Below are 21,222 nucleotides of genomic sequence, written 5' to 3' on the forward strand. Positions count from 1 at the left end.
ATTTTGGTCTTTAATGCAGGGCCAACAGACACGTTGCTTACTTTTTCCCCACTTCTACTTGCCTGTTCCATTTTTGTGGTAATGCTGCAATTAGTTGGTTGTGATTTTGGGTGGAGCAGACATTTCCATATGTGTTAACAGTCACATTTATGATAACATTTACAGCCTTATTTACAGCCTTAGTGAGAGGTTGTAATCTGAATACAGTGAGAGGTTGTAATATGAATACAGTGAGAGGTTGTAATCTGAATTTTTATTTTTTATTTTACCTTTATTTAGTTAGTTAAGAACAAATTCTTATTTACAATGACGGCCTAGGAACAATGGGTTGCCATTGTTCAGGGGCAGAACGACAGATTATGTACCTTGTCAGCTATGGGGTTTGAACTTACAACCTTCCGGTTACTAGTCCAACGCTCTAACCACTAGGCTACCCTGCCGCCCCTCTCCCTTGAATAAAAAGGCCATTCTTGAACATGGGGTAAGACAGTCTTACTGATCTGCTAGAGAACCAGCCTGGATTTAAATATAATGTTTGTATTACTGAAGCCTTCAGTGAGAGGTCTAATGCTTTAATATGTAACATGTGCCATGTTATCTGATGGGACAAGCTACAATTTAGTGTTCTGTCACACACAAGTAAATCAATGCATTTCATTGCCTGGAGAACCCATTTAACTTTAAATGGTTGCAAGTATGGCCTCCTTGTCTCTGTTGATGCTGTATGGAAATGTCTTGTGCTTTAGTCCGACCCCTCAGAAACACAGAGGTCGGAGTAGAGGGCAGCCATACTACACCACCCGGTGAGCAGTTTGGAGTTTACGGACACAACGGCAAGAGATGGCATCAAGGACACTCCCGACCAGATATTTTTTTTTATTGGGGAGGGGGGGGGGGGGGGGGGGGTTCTGTTGGTCAACAGGAAGGTGTTGAGGGACCCGTTTCCTTGTGATGATTTTTAAAGCTTGCTTCATAGTCTGGACTAATCTTTCGACGAGGCAGTTCGTTGCAGGGTGATACAGCGCTGATTTTGATGTGATGGATTCTGTTGCTTCAATGAATGACCGGAACTCTTCAAACACCAGCTGGGGGACATTATCACTAACGAGTTGCGTTGGCAAGCCGAAACGACTGAATATTGACTAACTTTTCGATGGCTCTCTCTGCTGAAGTGTTCTTCATCACTGCAACCTCAGGCCATTTGCTGTGTGACTAGGAACATACGATTCTCCAGTCTAGGGTTTCCAAACTCGGTCCCAGGGCCCACCCTGGGTGCAGGTTGCTGGTGTTTTTTTTGCCCCTAGCAAAACTCATCATCAAGCTTTGATTATTTTAAACAGCTGTGTAGTGTTAGGGGGGAAAAAAACGAAACGTGCACCCAGGGAGGAGCCCTGGACAGAGTTTAGGAAACCTTGCTCCAGTAGGCCTGCATGTGGACTCGCTGCCAAGGCCCCTCTGGGAAGTCCCATGAGTGTAGCAGCGCTAGCTAAGGCACGTTCCTCGTCATGTGACATGCAGAACAACACTTGGCCTAGTCTTTGATAACTGCATCCTGGCCACCAGAAGTAGCTGCGTGCAATCTCCTTCATTCACACCACAGTGCCCTGAATAGAGTTCTTCAAGGAGCTGCATGAGCAAGCAGTACTGAACTGTGAGCTCGTTTCTTCTCACCGGGTAAGGATTTAGGCTGTCCCGACAGCTCTCCTCCTTTCCCACGAGTGACAATGTACACAACCTCAGACATCACTGGATCAGTACGGGTGCCCTAAAGGGGCAAACTAAAATATCAACACATATCTCATCTCAATTAGCCCTAAAATCCCTAGTTTGAAAGCACCTGTTTTTCTGGAAGCTGTGCCATTTCCTTCCACGTGAGCCAGCCCTCTAGCAGTTCGAGTTCCAACCAATGAGATTCAACACCTCGCCATTTGAGTGACAGCTAGCAAGATGCACACACACAGCGAGCGCAGTGTGACATAGTCCGCAATTTTCAGGGACTCCTTTTGGCTCGTGAGCGATACTTTCAAAACTACTGGCTAAAAAGTTTACAAAAGTACCGGAGAATCTCTTTAAAAACAACACTACATAGACCATCAAAAAAGTACTGGAGAATCTCTTTAAAAACAACACTACATAGACCATCAAAAGTACTGGAGAATCTCTTTAAAACAATTACATAGACCACCAAAAGTACCGGAAAATCTCTTGACAAAAATAAGATCCTTATTTGAACAGTATTTTCCAATGTTGTTCTCCACTACTAAAAACACTTTAAAGCATTAGCACATCATTCAAAAGGCTAAATAAATGTTACACATTACAGTAAATCAAACATTTGTGCACTACAATGTGTTTTTAATGATAGTCATGGTGTCTGTCATCATTGATGGGTTAAGGTCATAGTGGGGGTGGCCAGACAAATGGAATGGAGCAATAACAACATTTCACTTGTTTTGAAATGGCAGTCGAGCATCACTGGGGATCAGAGGGCAAACCTGGTCCCAGACCTGTTTGTGTCGTCATTCCAACTTGGCACGACAGCACAAACAGATCTGTGGACCAGGCTTTTATCATAAGGACAAGACAGACCAACACGAAGAACGTAGGCCGTACACAGCCGTCCCATCGCCTTTGACCACAGAACATCGGCCGCCATTTTCTGTTCATTTCCTGACGATTCTACATGTTAAAATTGCCACCGTTCGTCAAAACACCAAGCAGGTAATCTACCGCAGATGGTGTTGGTCTGGTTTGTCCTACAGGCATCCGAGGACACACTTTCCGTCTCTGGGGTTATTTGCTGACTATGGGCAGCAGGTCTCCCTTGGTTTTCATGGTTTTGATCTTGGCTCTGATGGTGTCGTCCATGGCCTGCCTGCAGCGGTGGGCGTAGTGAGCCAGCGTCTCCTCTTTCTCGTCCCAAGGTGGCAGAGCGTGGAACACCTACGATTAAATAATACTTTATTAACACCCAAAGGACCAGCTAATACATACAACACTGAATACCTACAACACTGAATAAATACAATGACAGACACAAATGCTAAAAACCTAATCCCAGACTAAAAAGCTCAATGGAGAGCCTTAGATTAAAATGTCCCCATCGGACGATAAGAAGGATTCACCTCCGGAGCGGCCAGGCTCAGCTCGGCGATGGCGGCCGTCCGTGAGATGGTGTTGCGGTCGACGCCCACGCGGTCGAACGCCACCTTCATGGAGACGCTGCGTCTGAACTCCTGCAGGGCCGCCATGTACCTGGCGATGACGCCCACCACGTTCTTCACTGGGGAGAGAGAGAGAGAGACAGGACCGACGGGGTTAAGTAATAGTAAAACAAATGCATTTGTTGTTTAAAAAGCTGATTTCTCAACTCTTTATTCGACATTTCAGTACTAGAGAGCTCATCTCCTATCTTCGCATTGGCCACTTCTGTGATTCAGCGACATCACCAGGCTTTGGTCCAAGTGTGCCCTCTATCCAACTCTATGGTATTGGGTACAGTACTGTAGTCCTGACTCTATTTAAGGGCCATCTACAGTACTGTAGTCTTGACTCTGTTTAAGGGCCATCTACAGTACTGTAGTCCCGACTCTGTTTAAGGGCCATCTACAGTACTGTAGTCCCGACTCTGTTTAAGGGCCATCTACAGTACTGTAGTCCCGACTCTGTTTAAGGGCCATCTACAGTACTGTAGTCCCGACTCTGTTTAAGGGCCATCTACAGTACTGTAGTCCCAACTCTGTTTAAGGGCCATCTACAGTACTGTAGTCCCGACTCTGTTTAAGGGCCATCTACAGTACTGTAGTCCCAACTCTGTTTAAGGGCCATCTACAGTACTGTAGTCCCGACTCTGTTTAAGGGCCATCTACAGTACTGTAGTCCCGACTCTGTTTAAGGGCCATCTACAGTACTGTAGTCCCGACTCTGTTTAAGGGCCATCTACAGTACTGTAGTCCCGACTCTGTTTAAGGGCCATCTACAGTACTGTAGTCCCGACTCCGTTTAAGGGCCATCTACAGTACTGTAGTCCCGACTCCGTTTAAGGGCCATCTACAGTACTGTAGTCCCGACTCTGTTTAAGGGCCATCTACAGTACTGTAGTCCCGACTCTGTTTAAGGGCCATATACAGTGCTGTAGTCCCAACTCTGTTTAATGGCCATCTACAGTACTGTAGTCCCGACTCTGTTTAAGGGCCATCTACAGTGCTGTAGTCCCGACTCTGTTTAAGGGCCATCTACAGTACTGTAGTCCCGACTCTGTTTAAGGGCCATCTACAGTACTGTAGTCCCGACTCTGTTTAAGGGCCATCTACAGTACTGTAGTCCCGACTCTGTTTAAGGGCCATCTACAGTACTGTAGTCCCGACTCTGTTTAAGGGCCATTTACAGTACTGTAGTCCTGACTCTGTTTAAGGGCCATCTACAGTACTGTAGTCACGACTCTGTTTAAGGGCCATCTACAGTACTGTAGTCCCGACTCTATTTAAGGGCCATCTACAGTACTGTAGTCCTGACTCTGTTTAAGGGCCATCTACAGTACTGTAGTCCCGACTCTGTTTAAGGGCCATCTACAGTACTGTAGTCCCGACTCTGTTTAAGGGCCATCTACAGTACTGTAGTCCCGACTCTGTTTAAGGGCCATCTACAGTACTGTAGTCCCGACTCTGTTTAAGGGCCATCTACAGTACTGTAGTCCCGACTCTGTTTAAGGGCCATCTACAGTACTGTAGTCCCGACTCTGTTTAAGGGCCATCTACAGTACTGTAGTCCCGACTCTGTTTAAGGGCCATCTACAGTACTGTAGTCCCGACTCTGTTTAAGGGCCATCTACAGTACTGTAGTCCCGACTCTGTTTAAGGGCCATCTACAGTACTGTAGTCCCGACTCTGTTTAAGGGCCATCTACAGTACTGTAGTCCCGACTCGGTTTAAGGGCCATATACAGTGCTGTAGTCCCGACTCTGTTTAATGGCCATCTACAGTACTGTAGTCCCGACTCTGTTTAATGGCCATCTACAGTACTGTAGTCCCGACTCTGTTTAAGGGCCATCTACAGTACTGTAGTCCCGACTCTGTTTAAGGGCCATCTACAGTACTGTAGTCCCGACTCTGTTTAAGGGCCATCTACAGTACTGTAGTCCCGACTCTGTTTAAGGGCCATCTACAGTACTGTAGTTCCGACTCTGTTTAAGGGCCATCTACAGTACTGTAGTCCCGACTCTGTTTAAGGGCCATCTACAGTACTGTAGTCCCGACTCTGTTAAAGGGCCATCTACAGTACTGTAGTCCTGACATTGTTTAAGGGCCATCTACAGTACTGTAGTCCCGACTCTGTTAAAGGGCCATCTAGAGTACTGTAGTCCTGACTCTGTTTAAGGGGTAGCTACAGTACTGTAGTCCCGACTCTGTTTAAGGGCCATCTACAGTGCTGTAGTCCCGACTCTGTTTAAGGGACATCTACAGTACTGTAGTCCTGACTCTGTTTAAGGGCCATCTACAGTACTGTAGTCCCGACTCTGTTAAAGGGCCATCTAGAGTACTGTAGTCCCGACTCTGTTAAAGGGCCATCTACAGTACTGTAGTCCCGACTCTTTTTAAGGGGTAGCTACAGTACTGTAGTCCTGACTCTGTTTAAGGGCCATCTACAGTACTGTAGTCCTGACTCTGTTTAAGGGGTAGCTACAGTACTGTAGTCCCGACTCTGTTTAAGGGCCATCTACAGTACTGTAGTCCCGACTCTGTTAAAGGGCCATCTAGAGTACTGTAGTCCCGACTCTGTTAAAGGGCCATCTACAGTACTGTAGTCCTGACTCTGTTTAAGGGCCATCTACAGTACTGTAGTCCCGACTCTGTTAAAGGGCCATCTAGAGTACTGTAGTCCTGACTCTGTTTAAGGGGTAGCTACAGTACTGTAGTCCCGACTCCGTTTAAGGGCCATCTACAGTACTGTAGTCCTGACTCTGTTTAAGGGCCATCTACAGTACTTACTCCTAACTCGTGTGTTCTCTCCATCTCTGCTCCTCTTGGAGCTCTTCATCACCCTGTGGAGCTCCACCTCCTCAAAGCTGTCGAATAGGGCGGGGTTCTCAAAAGCCACGCCCTCATCAGGGAAACCCACCCCCATGTGGGAGGAGCTACCCGTCCCCAGCTCCATCTGGCTGGACGAAAGACCACGCCTCTTCTCTGAGGAAAAGAAAAAAACATTAAACCGATGGTCTCTGGCAGAAACATCACGCCATGTTTTTAACTCTGGATTTGTAATAGAGTGTCATTCTTCATCCACATGCCTCCCCCACCCCTGCTGATGATGATCAGGTACAGTTTGTAGCCTCAGACTAGACCTAATTATGTTCTATACTGAACAAAAATATTACATGTAATGTGTTGGTCCCATATTTCATGAGCTGAAATAAGAAGTGTCGGACAAAAAGCTTATTTCTCTCAAATGTTCTGCACACGTGTGTTTACATCCCTGTTAGTGAGCATTTCTCCTTTGCCAATATAATCCATCCAACTGACAGCTGTGGCATATCAAGAAGCTGATTAACTTCATTAGGGGAGGGGGCACTATTTTCACCTCCGGATGAAAAGCGTGCCCAAAGTAAACTGCCTGCTACTCAGGCCCAGAAGCTAGGATATGCATATATTTGGTAGATTTGGATAGAAAACACTCTAATGTTTCCAAAACCATTAAAATAATGTCTGTGAGTATAACAGAACTGATATGGCAGGCGAAAACCTGAGAAAAATCCATCCAGGAAGTGAGATTTTTTTATTTTTGTAGTTTTTTATTAAATGCCATTACAGTATCCATTGATTTAAGACTCAAATTGCACTTCCTATGGCTTCCACTAGATGTCAACAGTCTTTATAAATGGTTTCAGGCTCGTATTCTGAAAAATGAGGGAGTAAGACCAGTCTGAATGACTGGACCCTACAGTGTCCCAGAGGTTTTTCACGACCGAGAGCGCCCCTTTCTTGTTTACCTTTTATATACGTTATTGTCCGGTTTAAATATTATCGATTATTATGACTAAAAACAACCTGAGGATTAATTAGAAACATCATTTGACATGTAACTCCTCTACTTGGCTGGTTACTGTTTGTAATGATTTATCTGCTGGGAGATGTTCTCAGATAATCGCATGTTATGCTTTCGCTGTAAAGCCTTTTTGAAATCTGACACCGTGGTTGGATTAACAAGAAGTTCATCTTTAAACCGATGTATAACACTTGTATGTTTTATGAATTTCTATAATGAGTATTTCTGTTTTTGAATTTGGCGCTCTGCAATTTCACTGGATGTTGGCCAGGTGGGACGCTAGCATGATCATTACACAGGTGCACCTTGTGCTGGGGGACAATAAAAGGCCACTCTAAAATGTGCAGTTTTGTCACACAACACAATGCCACAGATGTCTGACGTTTTGAGGGAGCGTACAATTGGCATGCTGACTGCAGGAACGTCCACCAGAGCTGTTGCCAGATAATTTTATGTTAATTTCTCCAAAATAAGCATTCAATGTTGTTTTTGAGAATTTGGCAGTACGTCCAACTGGCCTCAACATATATAGCGTGTATGACGTTGTGTGGGCGAGCGGTTTGCTGATGTCAACGTTGTGCACAGAGTACCATGGTGGCGGTGGGGTTATGGTATGGGCAGGTATAAGCTACGGACAACGAACACAATTGCATTTTATTACATGTCAATTTGAATGTACAGAGATTATGGGACACTACCTTTCAAAGGTTTGGGGTCACTTAGAAATATCCTTGTTTCTGTCCATTAAGATAACATTTATCAGAAATACAGTGTAGACATTGTTAATGTTGTAAATGACTATTGTAGCTGGAAACGGCTGATTTTTAATGGAATATCTACATAGGCGTACAGAGGACCGTAATCAACAACCATCACTCTTGTGTTAGCTAATCTAAGTTTATCAATTTAAAAGGCTAATTGATCATTAGAAAACCCTTTCACAATTATGTTAGCACAGCTGAAAACTGTTGTCCTGATTAAAGAAGCAATAAAACTGGCCTTCTTTAGACTAGTTGAGTATCTGGAGCAACAGCATTTGTGGGTTCGATTACAGGCTCAAAATGGCCAGAAATTAAGACCTTTTTTCTGAAACTCGTCAGTCTATTCTTGTTTTGAGAAATGAAGGTTATTCCATGCGAGGAATTGCCAAGGAACTGAAGATCTCGTACAACGCTGTGTACTACTCCCTTCACAGAACAGCGCAAACTGGCCCTAACCAGAATAGAAAGAGGAGTGGGAGGCCCCGGTGCACAACTGAGCAAGAGGACAAGTACATTAGAGTGTCTAGTTTGAGAAACAGACGCCTCACAAGTCCTCAACTGGCATTTTCATTAAATAGAATCCGCAAAACACCAGTCTCAACGTCAACAGTGAAGAGGTGACTCTGGGATGCAGGCCTTCTAGGCAGAATTCCTCTGTCCAGTGTCTGTATTCTTTTGCCCATCTTAATCTTTTCTTTTTATTGGCCAGTCTGAGATATGGCTTTTTCTTTGCAACTCTGCCTAGAAGGCCAGCATCCCAGAGTCGCCTCTTCACTGTTGACGTTGAGAATGGTGTTTATATGCACACACACACACACACACACACACACACACACACACACACACGTATGTGGACACCCCTTCAAATGAAATGTTACTATTTCAGCTACACCTGTTGCTGACAGGTGTATAAAATCTAGCGCACAGCCATGCAATCTCTATATACAAACAGGCCTTTCTGAAGAGCTCAGTGACTTCCTAGTAAGTCAAATTTCTGCCCTGCTATGGCTGCCCCGGTCAACTGTAAGTGCTGTTATTGTGAAGTGGAAAGGAGCAACAACGGCTCAGTCGCGAAGTGGTAGGCCAAAAGCTCTGAGGTGCGTAAAAATCGTCTGTCCTCGGTTGCAACACTCACTACCAAGTTCCAAACTGCCTCTGGAAGTAACGTCAGCACAATAACTATTCGTTGGGAGCTTCATGAAATGGGTTTCCATGGCCGAGCAGCGGCACACAAGCCTAAGATCACCATGCGTAATGCCATGCGTCGGCTGGAGTGGTGTTAAGCTCGCCCCCATTGGACTCTGGAGCAGTGGAAACTGGCCCATTAGTTCCAGTAAAGGGAATTCTTAACACTATAGCATACAATTACATTTTAGACAATTCTGTGCTTCCAACTATGTGGCAAAAGTTTGAGGAAGGCCCTTTCCTGTTTCAGCATGACAATGCCCCCGTGCACAAAGTGATGTCCATACAGAAATGGTTTGTTTAGATCGGTGTGGAAGAACATGACCGGCCGGCACATAGCCCTGACCTCAACCTTTGCGATGAATTGGAACACTGACTAGTGACCCAGGCCTAATCGCTCAACATCAGTGCTTGACTTCACTAATGCTCTCGTGGCTGAATGGAAGCAGGTCCCCTCAGCAATGGGTCCCCTTCCGACATCTAGTGGAAAGCCTTCCCAAAAGAGTGGAGGCTGTTATAGCAGCAATGCTCCAACATCTAGTGGAAAGCCTTCCCAGAAGAGTGGAGGCTGTTATAGCAGCAATGTTCCAACATCTAGTGGAAAGCCTTCCCAGAAGAGTGGAGGTTGTTATAGCAGCAATGTTCCAACATCTAGTGGAAAGCCTTCCCAGAAGAGTAGAGGCTGTTATAGCGGCAAAGAGGAGACCAACTCCATATTAATGATATTTGGAATGAGATGTTCAACGAGCAGGTGTCCACATACTTCTGGTTGTGTGTGTGTGTGTGTGTGTGTGTGTGTGTGTGTGTGTGTGTGTGTGTGTGTGTGTGTGTGTAAATATATATATACGTTAAAATACAAATACAGTCATGGGAATCACAAATAAAACATCACAAATAATCACAAATAAAACATCACAAATAATCACAAATAAAACATCACAAATCACACTGAAAAACAGTTACATTCCTACACAATCAATAATTTAAAAATTGGCCGAACGACACCAGAACATCAAGAGAAAATGGATTTTGAATTTTGTTCCACGTCTATAGTGAAGTCCAGCCGACCTTTTCATACAGGATACAGTGATCAAAACTGTCACCTGTAAGAAGACGAAGGGCACTATGGTAGATGGCATCCAGAGGTTTAAGAGTTTTAGCAGCTGCACTTTGATAAATAATATCATCATAATCAACAACAGATAAAAAGGTTGACTGAATGATCTGCTCCCTACTGCTTATAGAAAGGCACCATCTGTTTCTGTAGAAAAAGACAACGTTAAATCTTCACTTCTTAACCAGCTCATGTGTTTTTAAACGTTATATCCAAATACCTAAATATTTGCCTTCGAAAAGTATTCAGACACCTTTGGACTTTTTCTACATTTTGTTACAGCCTTATTCTAAAATTGATTAAACACAATACCCCATAATGACAAAGCAAAAACAGGTTTTTAGACATTTTTGCTAAAAAACAGTACTTTGTTGAAGCACCTTTGGCAGCGATTCCTTCCTTGAGTCTTCTTGGGTATGACGCTACAAGCTTGGCACACCTGTATTTGGGGAGTTTCTACCATTCTTCTCTGCAGATCCTCTCAAGCTCTGTCAGGTTGGATGAGGAGCGTTGCTGTACAGCTATTTTCAGGTCTCTCCAGAGATGTTCGATTGAGTTCAAGTCCGGGCTCTGGCTGGGCCACTCAAGCACATTCAGAGATTTGTCCCGAAGCCACTCCTGCGTTGTCTTGTCTGTGTGTTTAGGGTCATCGTCCTGTTGGAAGGTTAACCTTCGCTCCAGTCTTAGGTCCTGAGCGCTCTGGAGCAGGTTTTCATCAAGGATCTCTGTACTTTGCTCTGTTCATCTTTCCCTTGATCCTGACTAGTCTCCCAGTCCCTGCCGCTGAAAAACATGAGCTTCACCGTAGGGATGGTGCCAGGTGTCCTCCAGACATGACGCTTGGCATTCAGGCCAAAGACTTCAATCGTGGTTTCATCAGACCAGAGAATATTGTTTCTCATGGTCTGAGATTCCTTTAGGTGCCTTTTGGCAAACTCCAAGCGGGCTGTCATGTGCCTTTTACTGAGGAGTGGCTTCCGTCGGGCCACTCTACCATAAAGGCCTGATTGGTGGAGTGCTGCAGAGATGGTTGTCCTTCTGGAAGGTTCTCCCATCTCCACAGAGGAACTCTGTTAGAGTGACCATCGGGTTCTTGGTCACCTCCCTGACCAAGGCCCTTCTCCCCCGATTTCTCAGTTTGGCCGGGCGGACAGCTCTAGGAAGCTCTGTTGGTTCCAAACTTCTTCAATTTAAGAATGATGAAGGCCACTGAGTTCTTGGGAACATTCAATGCTGCAGAAATGTTTTGGTACCCTTCCCCAGATCTGTGCCTCGACACAATCCTGTCTCGGAGCTCTACGGACAATTCCTTCGACCTTGGCTTGGTTTTTTCCCTGACATGCACTGTCAACTGTGGGACCTTACATAGACAGGTGTGTGCCTTTCCAAATCATGTCCAATCAATTGAATTTACCACAGGTGCATACCAATCAAGTTGTAGAAACGTCTCAAGGGTGATCAATGGAATCAGGATGCACCTGAGCTCAATTTCAAGTCTCATAGCAAAGGTTCTGAATACTTATGTAAAGGTATCAGTTTTTATTTGTAATATAATTGCAAAACTTTCTAAAATCCTGTTTTCGCTTTGTCATTATGGGGCATTGTGATGTCATTATGGGGTATTGTGATGTCATTATGGGGTATTGTGATGTCATTATGGGGTATTGTGATGTCATTGTGGGGTATTGTGATGTCATTATGGGGTATTGTGATGTCATTATGGGGTATTGTGATGTCATTATGGGGTATTGTGATGTCATTATGGGGTATTGTGATGTCATTATGGGGTATTGTGTGTAGATTGCTGAATACTTTTTTTATTAAATCAATTTTAGAATAAGGCTGTAACGTAAAAAAATGTGTAAAAAGTCAAAGGGTCTGAATACTTTCTGAAGGAACTGTATATGCAGGAACACGTTTGATTGGAGAACATGTAGTTCATCTGAAACATGCCTACGAGAGTTTTAAAAACAACATGAGTTTAGTTTTTGCCCGTTTTAAGCACATCAGCTAGATATTCCTGCATAGCTATAAAATCTGACTGTAGTTTTGACACAGCCAGATCAAAAGTCGGGACAATAGTAGACATAATGGTATCATCTGCATATAGATGAAGTTTACAATTTAACAGATTGACCAATGGTGTTTATATTAGTAGTAAATGAGAAGTCCCAAAATCAACCCCTGTGGTACACCTTTATGTACCTCTAGAAATTCAGACTTAACCCCATCCATCAGGATGGCCTGAGTTCTGTCACTAAGATCATCATGAAACCATGAACAGGTGTCAGAGCTCAGACCTATCGAGGACAACTTATTCAATAAAATAGCACGATCAACAGTATCAAAATCATTTGACAGGTCCACAAACAAAGCAGAACATGTCATCGTAGTGTCTAAAGAATTGACAAGATTATTAACTACTAAAGTGGAAGCTGTAACAGTGCTATGCCCAGGACTAAACCCTGATTGGATGCCCAGGACTAAACCCTGATTGGATGCCCAGGACTAAACCCTGATTGGATGCCCAGGACTAAACCCTGATTGGATGCCCAGGACTAAACCCTGATTGGATGCCCAGGACTAAACCCTGATTGGATGCCCAGGCCTAAACCCTGATTGGATGCCCAGGACTAAACCCTGATTGGATGCCCAGGACTAAACCCTGATTGGATGCCCAGGACTAAACCCTGATTGGATGCCCAGGCCTAAACCCTGATTGGTTTACATTCAAAATACATTTAAGGTAAAAAATAAAAAAAATAAAAATTGTACATCTACCAAGTTTTCTAGAATCTTCGCTAGACCAGGAAGCCTTGAAATGGGCCGATAGTTATTAACATCTCTACTATCCACGTCCTGAAGGAGTGGCAGAACAACAGCTGATTTCCAGACTTTTGAAATATTTCCTGATAATGTTACATTTTATTTAAATTAAAAAATGTGGTTTATTGTGCCAACAATGATGGGCGTGGCAAACTTAAGCAGACCAGGGTCCGGGTGTTCGGTCCCTGTGTCTATTTTTCGTTGGATATTGCTAGCAAAGCATCCAGGACTTTCTTTTTCTGTATATAGATTAAAAGAAAAGCTTTGACTATCATTTCTCAGATCATTCAGTAAGTTTCCCCTGCCAGCATCCAGCCCAATACCATTGTGAATAGACTTAGAAGTTCTTTCAAAGAGAGATAACCCGCTGAAATAAAAATGGTGATTAAACGCATCAATGATGAGGCCAGAGTCTGAATTAAATTTGTTGTGGTAGAGAGGAGGAATAGAACCCTACGGGGATTTGACACCTTCCCAGAATTTAGCCGGGTTCCCATTACAATCCAAAAGGGAGAATATATAATAACATAATAACATAATAACATAAGAACATAATAAATCAGATTCAGCTTTTCTTTATTTGTCTTACAAAAACGTTTCCTCAGTTGCTTAAACGCTTGTCCAGTCCGGGCCTAAGACTGTGTTCCTGGCCTTGACCCAAGCATAATCTTCTTCTTTTTTTTAATGAATTCCAGAGTGTACCAGGCAGTCAATCCTCCTTTAACCCTGAGTATTTTTGAAGGGATCATTCACAACAGTACTGAAAACATCTGAAAAAAGGCTGAAAACTAAATCAGGTTCAGGGATAGCTGAAATACAATCAAGATCACTAAAATAAAGATCATTTTTAAAAGCCTATTTGCTGAAGCTTAGATGTTTTGTATTGTCACATCTCTAACACAAACTGGGCAATTGTCACTAATGTCTTGGGAGAATACACCAGTAGAAACATATTTCGCTGGTGTATTTGTCAGAATAAGATCAGAGTTGACTTTGAAGGCTCTTTAGGGTTGGGCTCATGTAGTCTTAGTCATCAGCTGGGTAAGGTTTAGGTCATTACACATGATTTTTTAGAATGGGAAATGCAGGCTTCAGACAATCACAATTTAGGTCACCCAGGATAAGGACTTCTGACTTAGTAGAAGACAACAAACTAGTTAACTCCTCGAGTGCACAGCCGAGGGAGGACGGTAGACCCCTATAACAATTATGGATACATTTTTATCCAGACAAACAGACAGGTAGTAGTGACAATTTTTGGGAAAATTTGATTTTTTGTAAAGAGACAACTTGTTTTTTTTCTATCAAAATGGCCACTCCATCACCTCTACCCTGTCTGTCAGCGTTGAACACATAACCCTCAATATTAATATCCCATTATATAACATCCCATTGAGCTCATAGGGTACCTGAGAAGAATGAGAGGTGCCTACCTGGGCGTAGTAAGAGCGTACCTGGTCGTAGCTGGTCTTGCAGGAAGTCACAGATGAGTTCAGCCTTCTTAGTGAGTTCCTGCTGCAGCAGCTCCTTGTCCTGTTTCAGACTAGAGATGGTCTCCCCCATCTGCTCACTGCGGCTACGCTCAACACTCAGCAACGCTCGCAGCCGCTCTATCTCACACAGAGCTGGTCCCACTGGCAACAGAGACAGGAAGGGTGAGACAGGGTATAACAGTTTCAATATGTACATAATAATAATAATAATTATAGTAACTTTATTACAGAAATAATTTTAAAGTACATAAAAAAGCTAAATGAAGTTAACACTGGGAGAGTGTCTATGGGTGTTGGAAAAGGGGTCATAGTTCAGAGAACATACAGAGTAGGGTCACTTTCAAACTAGTGTAGTCAGAACCCCCCCCCCCCCCCCCCCCCCCCCGCCACGGTTCCAACATATGAGAGAACACATGCAGAATGCACGAAGGCCAAATAAAAAGGAAACGGAAAACATTACGAGAGAAACTGGAACCTACCTGCTACTCATAACAGGTGCAGTTAACTTTCCAATATGAGAGGAGTTTTTCCCACTTGCTTTAAAACTCTATACAGTTATCGGTCCTATATGTGTTTTAATAAATGAAAGGGAGTTGGGAAAAGTTTTAAAATATCGATTAGCTATTTAGTACATACAGTTGAAGTCGGAAGTTTACATACACCTTAGCCAAATACATTTAAACTCAAGTTTTTCACAATTCCTGACATTAAATCCTAGTAAAAATTCCCTGTCTTAGGTCAGTTAGGATCACCATTTTATTTTAAGAATGTGAAATGTCAGAATAATAGTAGAGAGAATGATTTATTTCAGCTTTCATTTCTTTCATCACATTCCCAGTGGGTCAGAAGTTTACATACACTCAATTATTATTTGGTACCATTGTCTTTAAATTGTTTAACTTGGGTCAAATGTTTTGGGTAGCCTTCCACAAGCTTCCCACAATAAGTTGGGTGAATTTTGGCCCATTCCTCCAGACAGAGCTGGTGTAATTGAGTCAGGTTTGTAGGCCTCCTTGCTCGCACACACTTTTTCAGTTTGTCCCACATATTTTCTATAGGATTGAGGTCAGGGCTTTGTGATGGCCACTCCAATACCTTGACTTTGTTGTCCTTAAGCCATTTTGCCACAACTTTGGAAGTATGCTTGGGGTCATTGTCCATTTGGAAGACCCATTTGTGACCAAGCTTTAACTTCCTGACTGATGTCTTGAGATGTTGCTTCAATATATTCACATAATTTTACTACCTCATGATGCCATCTATTTTGTGAAGTGCACCAGTCCCTCCTGCAGCAAAGCACCCCCACAACATGATGCTTCCACCCCCGTGCTTCACGGTTGGGATGGTGTTCTTCGGCTTGCAAGCATCCCCCTTTTTCCTCCAAACATGACGATGGTCATTATGGCCAAACAGTTCTATTTATGTTTCATCAGACCAGAGGACATTTCTTCAACGTTCTTTGTCTCCATTTGCAGTTGCAAACCGTAGTCTGTCTTTTTTAATGGCGGTTTTGAAGCAGTGGCTTCTTCCTTGCTGAGCTGCCTTTCAGGTTATGTCGATATAGGACTTGTTTCATTGTGGATATAGATACTTTTGTACCTGTTTCCTCCATTATCTTCACAAGGTCCTTTGCTGTTGTTCTGGGATTGATTTGCACTTTTCGCACCAAAGTACGTTCATCTCTAGGAGAAAGAACTAATCTCTTTCCTGAGCGGTATGACGGCTGCGTGGTCCCATGGTGTTTATACTTGCGTACTATTGTTTGTACAGATGAACGTGGTACCTTCAGGCGTTTGGAAATTGCTCCCAAGAATGAACCAGACTTGTGTAGGTCTACAATTATTTTTCTGAGGTCTTGGCTGATTTCTTTTGATTTTACCATGATGTCAAGCAAAGAGGCACTGAGTTTGAAGGTAGACCTTGAAATACATCCACAGGTACACCTCCAATTGACTCACATGATGTCAATTAGCCTATCAGAAGCTTCTAAAGCCATGACATCATTTTCTGGAATTTTCCAAGCTGTTTAAAGGCACAGTCAACTTAGTGTATGTAAACGTCTGACCCACTGGAATTGTGATAGAGTGAATTATAAGTGAAATAATCTGTCTGTAAACAACTGTTGGAAAAATGACTTGTGTCATGCAAAGTAGATGTCCTAACTGACTTGCCAAAACTATAGTTTGTTAACAAGAAATGTGTGGAGTGGTTGAAAAACGAGTTTTAATGACTCCAACCTAAGTGTATTTAAACTTCCGACTTCAACTATAGCTAGTCTTCAACACGAATCACTAATATAAAACTGGGACATGATTAAAGAAAAGTTGTAGAGAAACATGAAGAGATAAGTTTAAACCCTTCTATGGCTGAGATCAAGGCCTGTCTATTTAAATATCCATTAAATAATTTAATCGACAACATCGAAGGGGATTGACCATTTATTTCAGGGCAACATACTGTCAACGTTTCTCCTTCAGTCATTGGTCAAACATCATTACACACAACGTTTCTCCTTCAGTCATTGGTCAAACATCATTACACACAACGTTTCTCCTTCAGTCATTGGTCTAACATCGTTACACACAACGTTTCTCCTTCAGTCATTGGTCTAACATCATTACACACAACGTTTCTCCTTCAGTCATTGGTCTAACATCATTACACACAACGTTTCTCCTTCAGTCATTGGTCTAACATCGTTACTAACAACAATAACTTAATGCAGGAAAAATGGAAGTAAAGAACATAGAACCCTGCATTCCGCTGGCGTCATGTCTTCTAGATTAGAAGACACGTCATCCCACAGGCCATGTTCAAAATGGCACCAGATTCCCTAGAGAGAGCACTACGTTTGACCAGAGCCCTATATAGAGCACTACTTTTGACCAGAGCCCATATGAAGGCAATAGGGTTCCGTTTGGGACAAAGACATGGTCTCATGTCTAACAGAAGGCAGACATGATGACCTCCTTTCCTCCACAACGGTAGGATCCTCAGACCCTGACCTGCGGAAAGTCGTCAGGACATGTAACAATTCTCCTCTGACACATCCTCAGTCTACACTTATTGATGCATGCCTTCTTCAGTTTGGACGACTCCACCGACGTCCATCCATCCAGGGCAGAGCAGTGGAGGACGTACGCTGTGAAGTGTAGATACAGTGAGTTAACTGACACGTTGAGCAGTTGATATGAGTCAATACATACATGGGCCCAGAGTAGAAAACACAAGTAACAATCACGTGTATGGCAACCTATTCCCTCTATATAGTGCACTACTTTAAACCAGGTCCCTATTCCCTCTATATAGTACTAGTACACTACTTTAGACCAGGGCCCTATTCCCTCTATATAGTGCACTACTTTAGACCAGAGCCCTATTCCCTCTATATAGTGCACTACTTTAGACCAGGGCCCTATTCCCTCTATATAGTATACTACTTTAGACCAGGGCCCTATTCCCTCTATATAGTACTAGTACACTACTTTAGACCAGGGCCCTATTCCCTCTATATAGTACACTACTTTAGACCAGGGCCCTATTCCCTATATAGTGCACTACTTTAGACCAGGGCCCTATTCCCTCTATATAGTACACTACTTTAGACCAGGGCCCTATTCCCTCTATATAGTACACTACTTTAGACCAGAGCCCTATTCCCTCTATATAGTACACTACTTTAGACCAGGGCCCTATTTCCTCTATATAGTACACTACTTTAGACCAGGGCCCTATTCCCTCTATATAGTACACTACTTTAGACCAGAGCCCTATTCCCTCTATATAGTACACTACTTTAGACCAGGGCCCTATTCCCTCTATATAGTACACTACTTTAGACCAGAGCCCTATTCCCTCTATATAGTGCACTACTTTAGACCAGGTCCCTATTCCCTCTATATAGTGCACTACTTTAGACCAGAGCCCTATTCCCTCTATATAGTGCACTACTTTAGACCAGGGCCCGAAAAAGTCCATTAACAGTCTTCTACTCCTCCTCACCTATGATTGCGTCCACCGTTCTGCGGTCAAGAATCTTCTTGCCGTCAGGTACTTTCCCCCTCCTGCCGAAGGCCACCGCCCCTATGAGGTCTTCCTCGGTGAAGAAATGCTCGAATAGGAGATGAAAGAGTCTCATGCAGTTCCCTCTGGCCTCCTGAAACATGGCAGCTAGCTGCAGGGAGGACAGCAGAACTCCTGAGCCGGGGTAGAGCTCCTGCTGGCCCTGCAGCTGCTCCCTGTGACGGCCTCGCCAGCGCGTCGGCTCCGGCTGGGGTTGAAGCTGTGGCTGATGGGTCTCAAGATGGGACTGGAACTGGGTCTGTTGCTGATGGGTGTTGGGTTGATAAATGTGGGGCTGGGGATAATGACTGGGAGCTCTATCCTCATGGTACTGCCTTCGCTCCGTTCTCCTCTCTTCCTCTCTCTCTGTTTTCCAATCCTCCCCTCTCTCCATTCTCCAATCCTGCCCTCTCTCCGTTGTCCTCTCTTCCCCTCTCCCTGTTCTCCTCTCTTCCCCTCTCTCCGTTCTCCTCTCTTCCCCTCTCTCCGTTTTCCAATCCTGTCCTCTCTCCGTTTTCCAATCCTCCCCTCTCTCCATTTTCCAATCCTGTCCTCTCTCCGTTCTCCTCTCTTCCCCTCTCTCCGTTTTCCAATCCTCCCCTCTCTCCATTTTCTTGTCACGGAAAGACAGAACCTGGTGGATGACTGTCTGTAGACTCTGTAGCTGACCCAGATCTGTAGAGAACAACAGAGATATTTACACACTAAAACAAAACACAGAGCAATTTCTACAAAATGTGCCTAGGAGAAAACCTTCATCAATAGTGTCATTTGAAAACTAGCGTAGTTCCAGAATGGTCGCACCTATTCTAGCAACAAACTCTTCAACGCGCCGCCTCTCCTCTGCCGGTTCGCTGGTCAGGCAGTGGCTTGAAGAGGTGGGCCAGATTACGTCTAAAAATAAAAAGGAGGAATCAGACAGGTTTATATAAATATTTTCCATTAAAAGTGGCAATATGTCACTTTTTGGATGAGCCGAACAAACTCATAGAAATTAGAGTTATAGATCTGTCGCCGAGTCTAAGAAACGGCAGATCTGTTCTGTGTGTGCTATTTCTATGCTTCCTGTTTTTAAGTTTAGTTTTTGCGTTTTTTTGTTTTTTTTACTTTCAGTTTTGTCCACCAGCTTCAAACAGCTGAAAATACAATATTTTGAGTTATGGAGAAGATCAATTTCACAGTGGTTTAGATGATGGTACAATGATTCTCTACACTGGCCTTTCTCGTTCTGTCACAAACTGAAATTGGGCAAACTTTTGAAATTTTGCAACCAGGAAATGGCGGAGCGATTTCTACATAGTGCATCTTTAAACTATAATCCCTATGAGACATAATGACAACACAGTTTGGCTATACATTTTTTTTTATTACAGTTTATTTTACACAGTATTCACTGAACAATGCCTAGTCATAGGTCCTCAACAGTCATTCTGATTCCCATGTCAAACAAGACTAAATTTAGAGGAAAAAGTACTTCCTACCAGGAAGTAAAAAAAAAAAAAAAAAAAGACCGGTTGAGTTTGCGGGGGAACTTATATTCACGAGGTGGCCTTGACTGACAGCTCTTTGAAAACACAACGTTGCAGTAAAATCATCTCAACCTAATTTGGTGAAACATCACTGGATCTGCATCTCTTTGTTAAGTCTCGTGACGCGGTTCACAGCAGCCCTGACGGACGTGTTGACCTGAGTTTTGAACAACCCCCCCCCCCCGTTCTATGCTGGCTAAAGACCTAGCTAGCCGGATGAAAGGGTAAACGAATGAGTAAAAACTTTAAATGATATTAGCTGCCACCCTACAGTCAGATTTTGGCACCAGTAGAGTAGCTTTAGAGCTATATAGGACACGCCCCTCTACAAACACACCATCTCTGATGTTGGTTACAAGCCCCTACTTATTTAAATTAGGTGAAATAATAATCATGTTACCATTGGTCTATTAAAAGTGATGTCACCCGATCATCTTAATAATCCCGCCTCCTGAATCCAAGTGTTTGGGGGAGTAACTTTATAATCAAACTTTAGCGATGTAGAAACAACATTTATAATTTATTCATACTTCTGATCTGGTTTCATCCAAATATCATCCAATTAAAAATGAAAAACATGATTTTGATTGGTCATGACATTTAAAAGCACATTTAATTGGAAATGTACATACAAATAACTAACCATTTCTCTCAAAGTAAAAAACAGCTCACTCCATCTTCTTGGAACAGTCTGGTGGACCTATAAAATGGGATTGAACACGTGCTCATTCACTGTTTCACATGAAGAAAAACAGTCTACTGTTGGCACCTTAATTCCCTAAATGGGACCCTATTCCCTATGGGCACTGGGCAAAAGCAGTGCAATACTTAGGGAATGGGGTGGGATTTAGGACGGAAACATAGTGCTCTCCTTAGTTACAGCATACAGGCAATCTCAATACAATGAAATCCGATTTCACAGAGCTACATTACACAAAACGGCTAGAATTATATATGTGATCACTCAACAACGAAAAGGTTTAATAACTCACCTTATATTGAGATTAGTGGTGCGCAGGTCAGCCGTTTCTTCTTACTCATCCGCAACCTCCCGACTATGTGATAAAAGTTTAACATTTGAGGCCCGCAATCAACCCTAACATTGAAAAGGCACTGTACAGTCAGGGAAAGTCAACCCTAACATTGAAAAGGCACTGTACAGTCAGGGAAAGCTGAATCATTTTTTGACAGGTGTTTGGAAATTGCTCCCA

At 43.3% G+C, this 21,222-nt stretch overlaps 1 protein-coding gene across 3 annotated transcripts in view; it reads right to left on the reverse strand.

Annotated features, from left to right (window-relative positions):
* Positions 1–895: 895 nt before the first annotated feature.
* The window catches only part of LOC110523071 (uncharacterized protein KIAA1958), a 38,756-nt gene continuing 18,429 nt past the window's right edge, over positions 896–21,222 (reverse strand). The window contains exons 4-7 of one of the 3 annotated variants that reach the window (XM_021601482.2): positions 14,382–14,561; positions 5,988–6,182; positions 3,126–3,283; positions 896–2,943 (exon numbers count right to left, since the gene is read on the reverse strand). In XM_021601482.2, coding sequence (XP_021457157.2) covers positions 2,794–2,943; positions 3,126–3,283; positions 5,988–6,182; positions 14,382–14,561 — 683 coding nt within the window. In that variant the 3' untranslated portion in view covers positions 896–2,793. Of the gene's footprint in view, positions 2,944–3,125; positions 3,284–5,987; positions 6,183–14,360; positions 14,562–16,845; positions 17,563–18,422; positions 19,158–19,286; positions 19,377–21,222 lie in introns of those variants that run through there. The other 2 variants (XM_036976558.1, XM_021601481.2) reach the window with 2 other exon arrangements.

The sequence above is a fragment of the Oncorhynchus mykiss genome, chromosome 5 (genome assembly GCF_013265735.2).
Source record: "Oncorhynchus mykiss isolate Arlee chromosome 5, USDA_OmykA_1.1, whole genome shotgun sequence".
Taxonomy (NCBI): domain Eukaryota; kingdom Metazoa; phylum Chordata; class Actinopteri; order Salmoniformes; family Salmonidae; genus Oncorhynchus; species Oncorhynchus mykiss.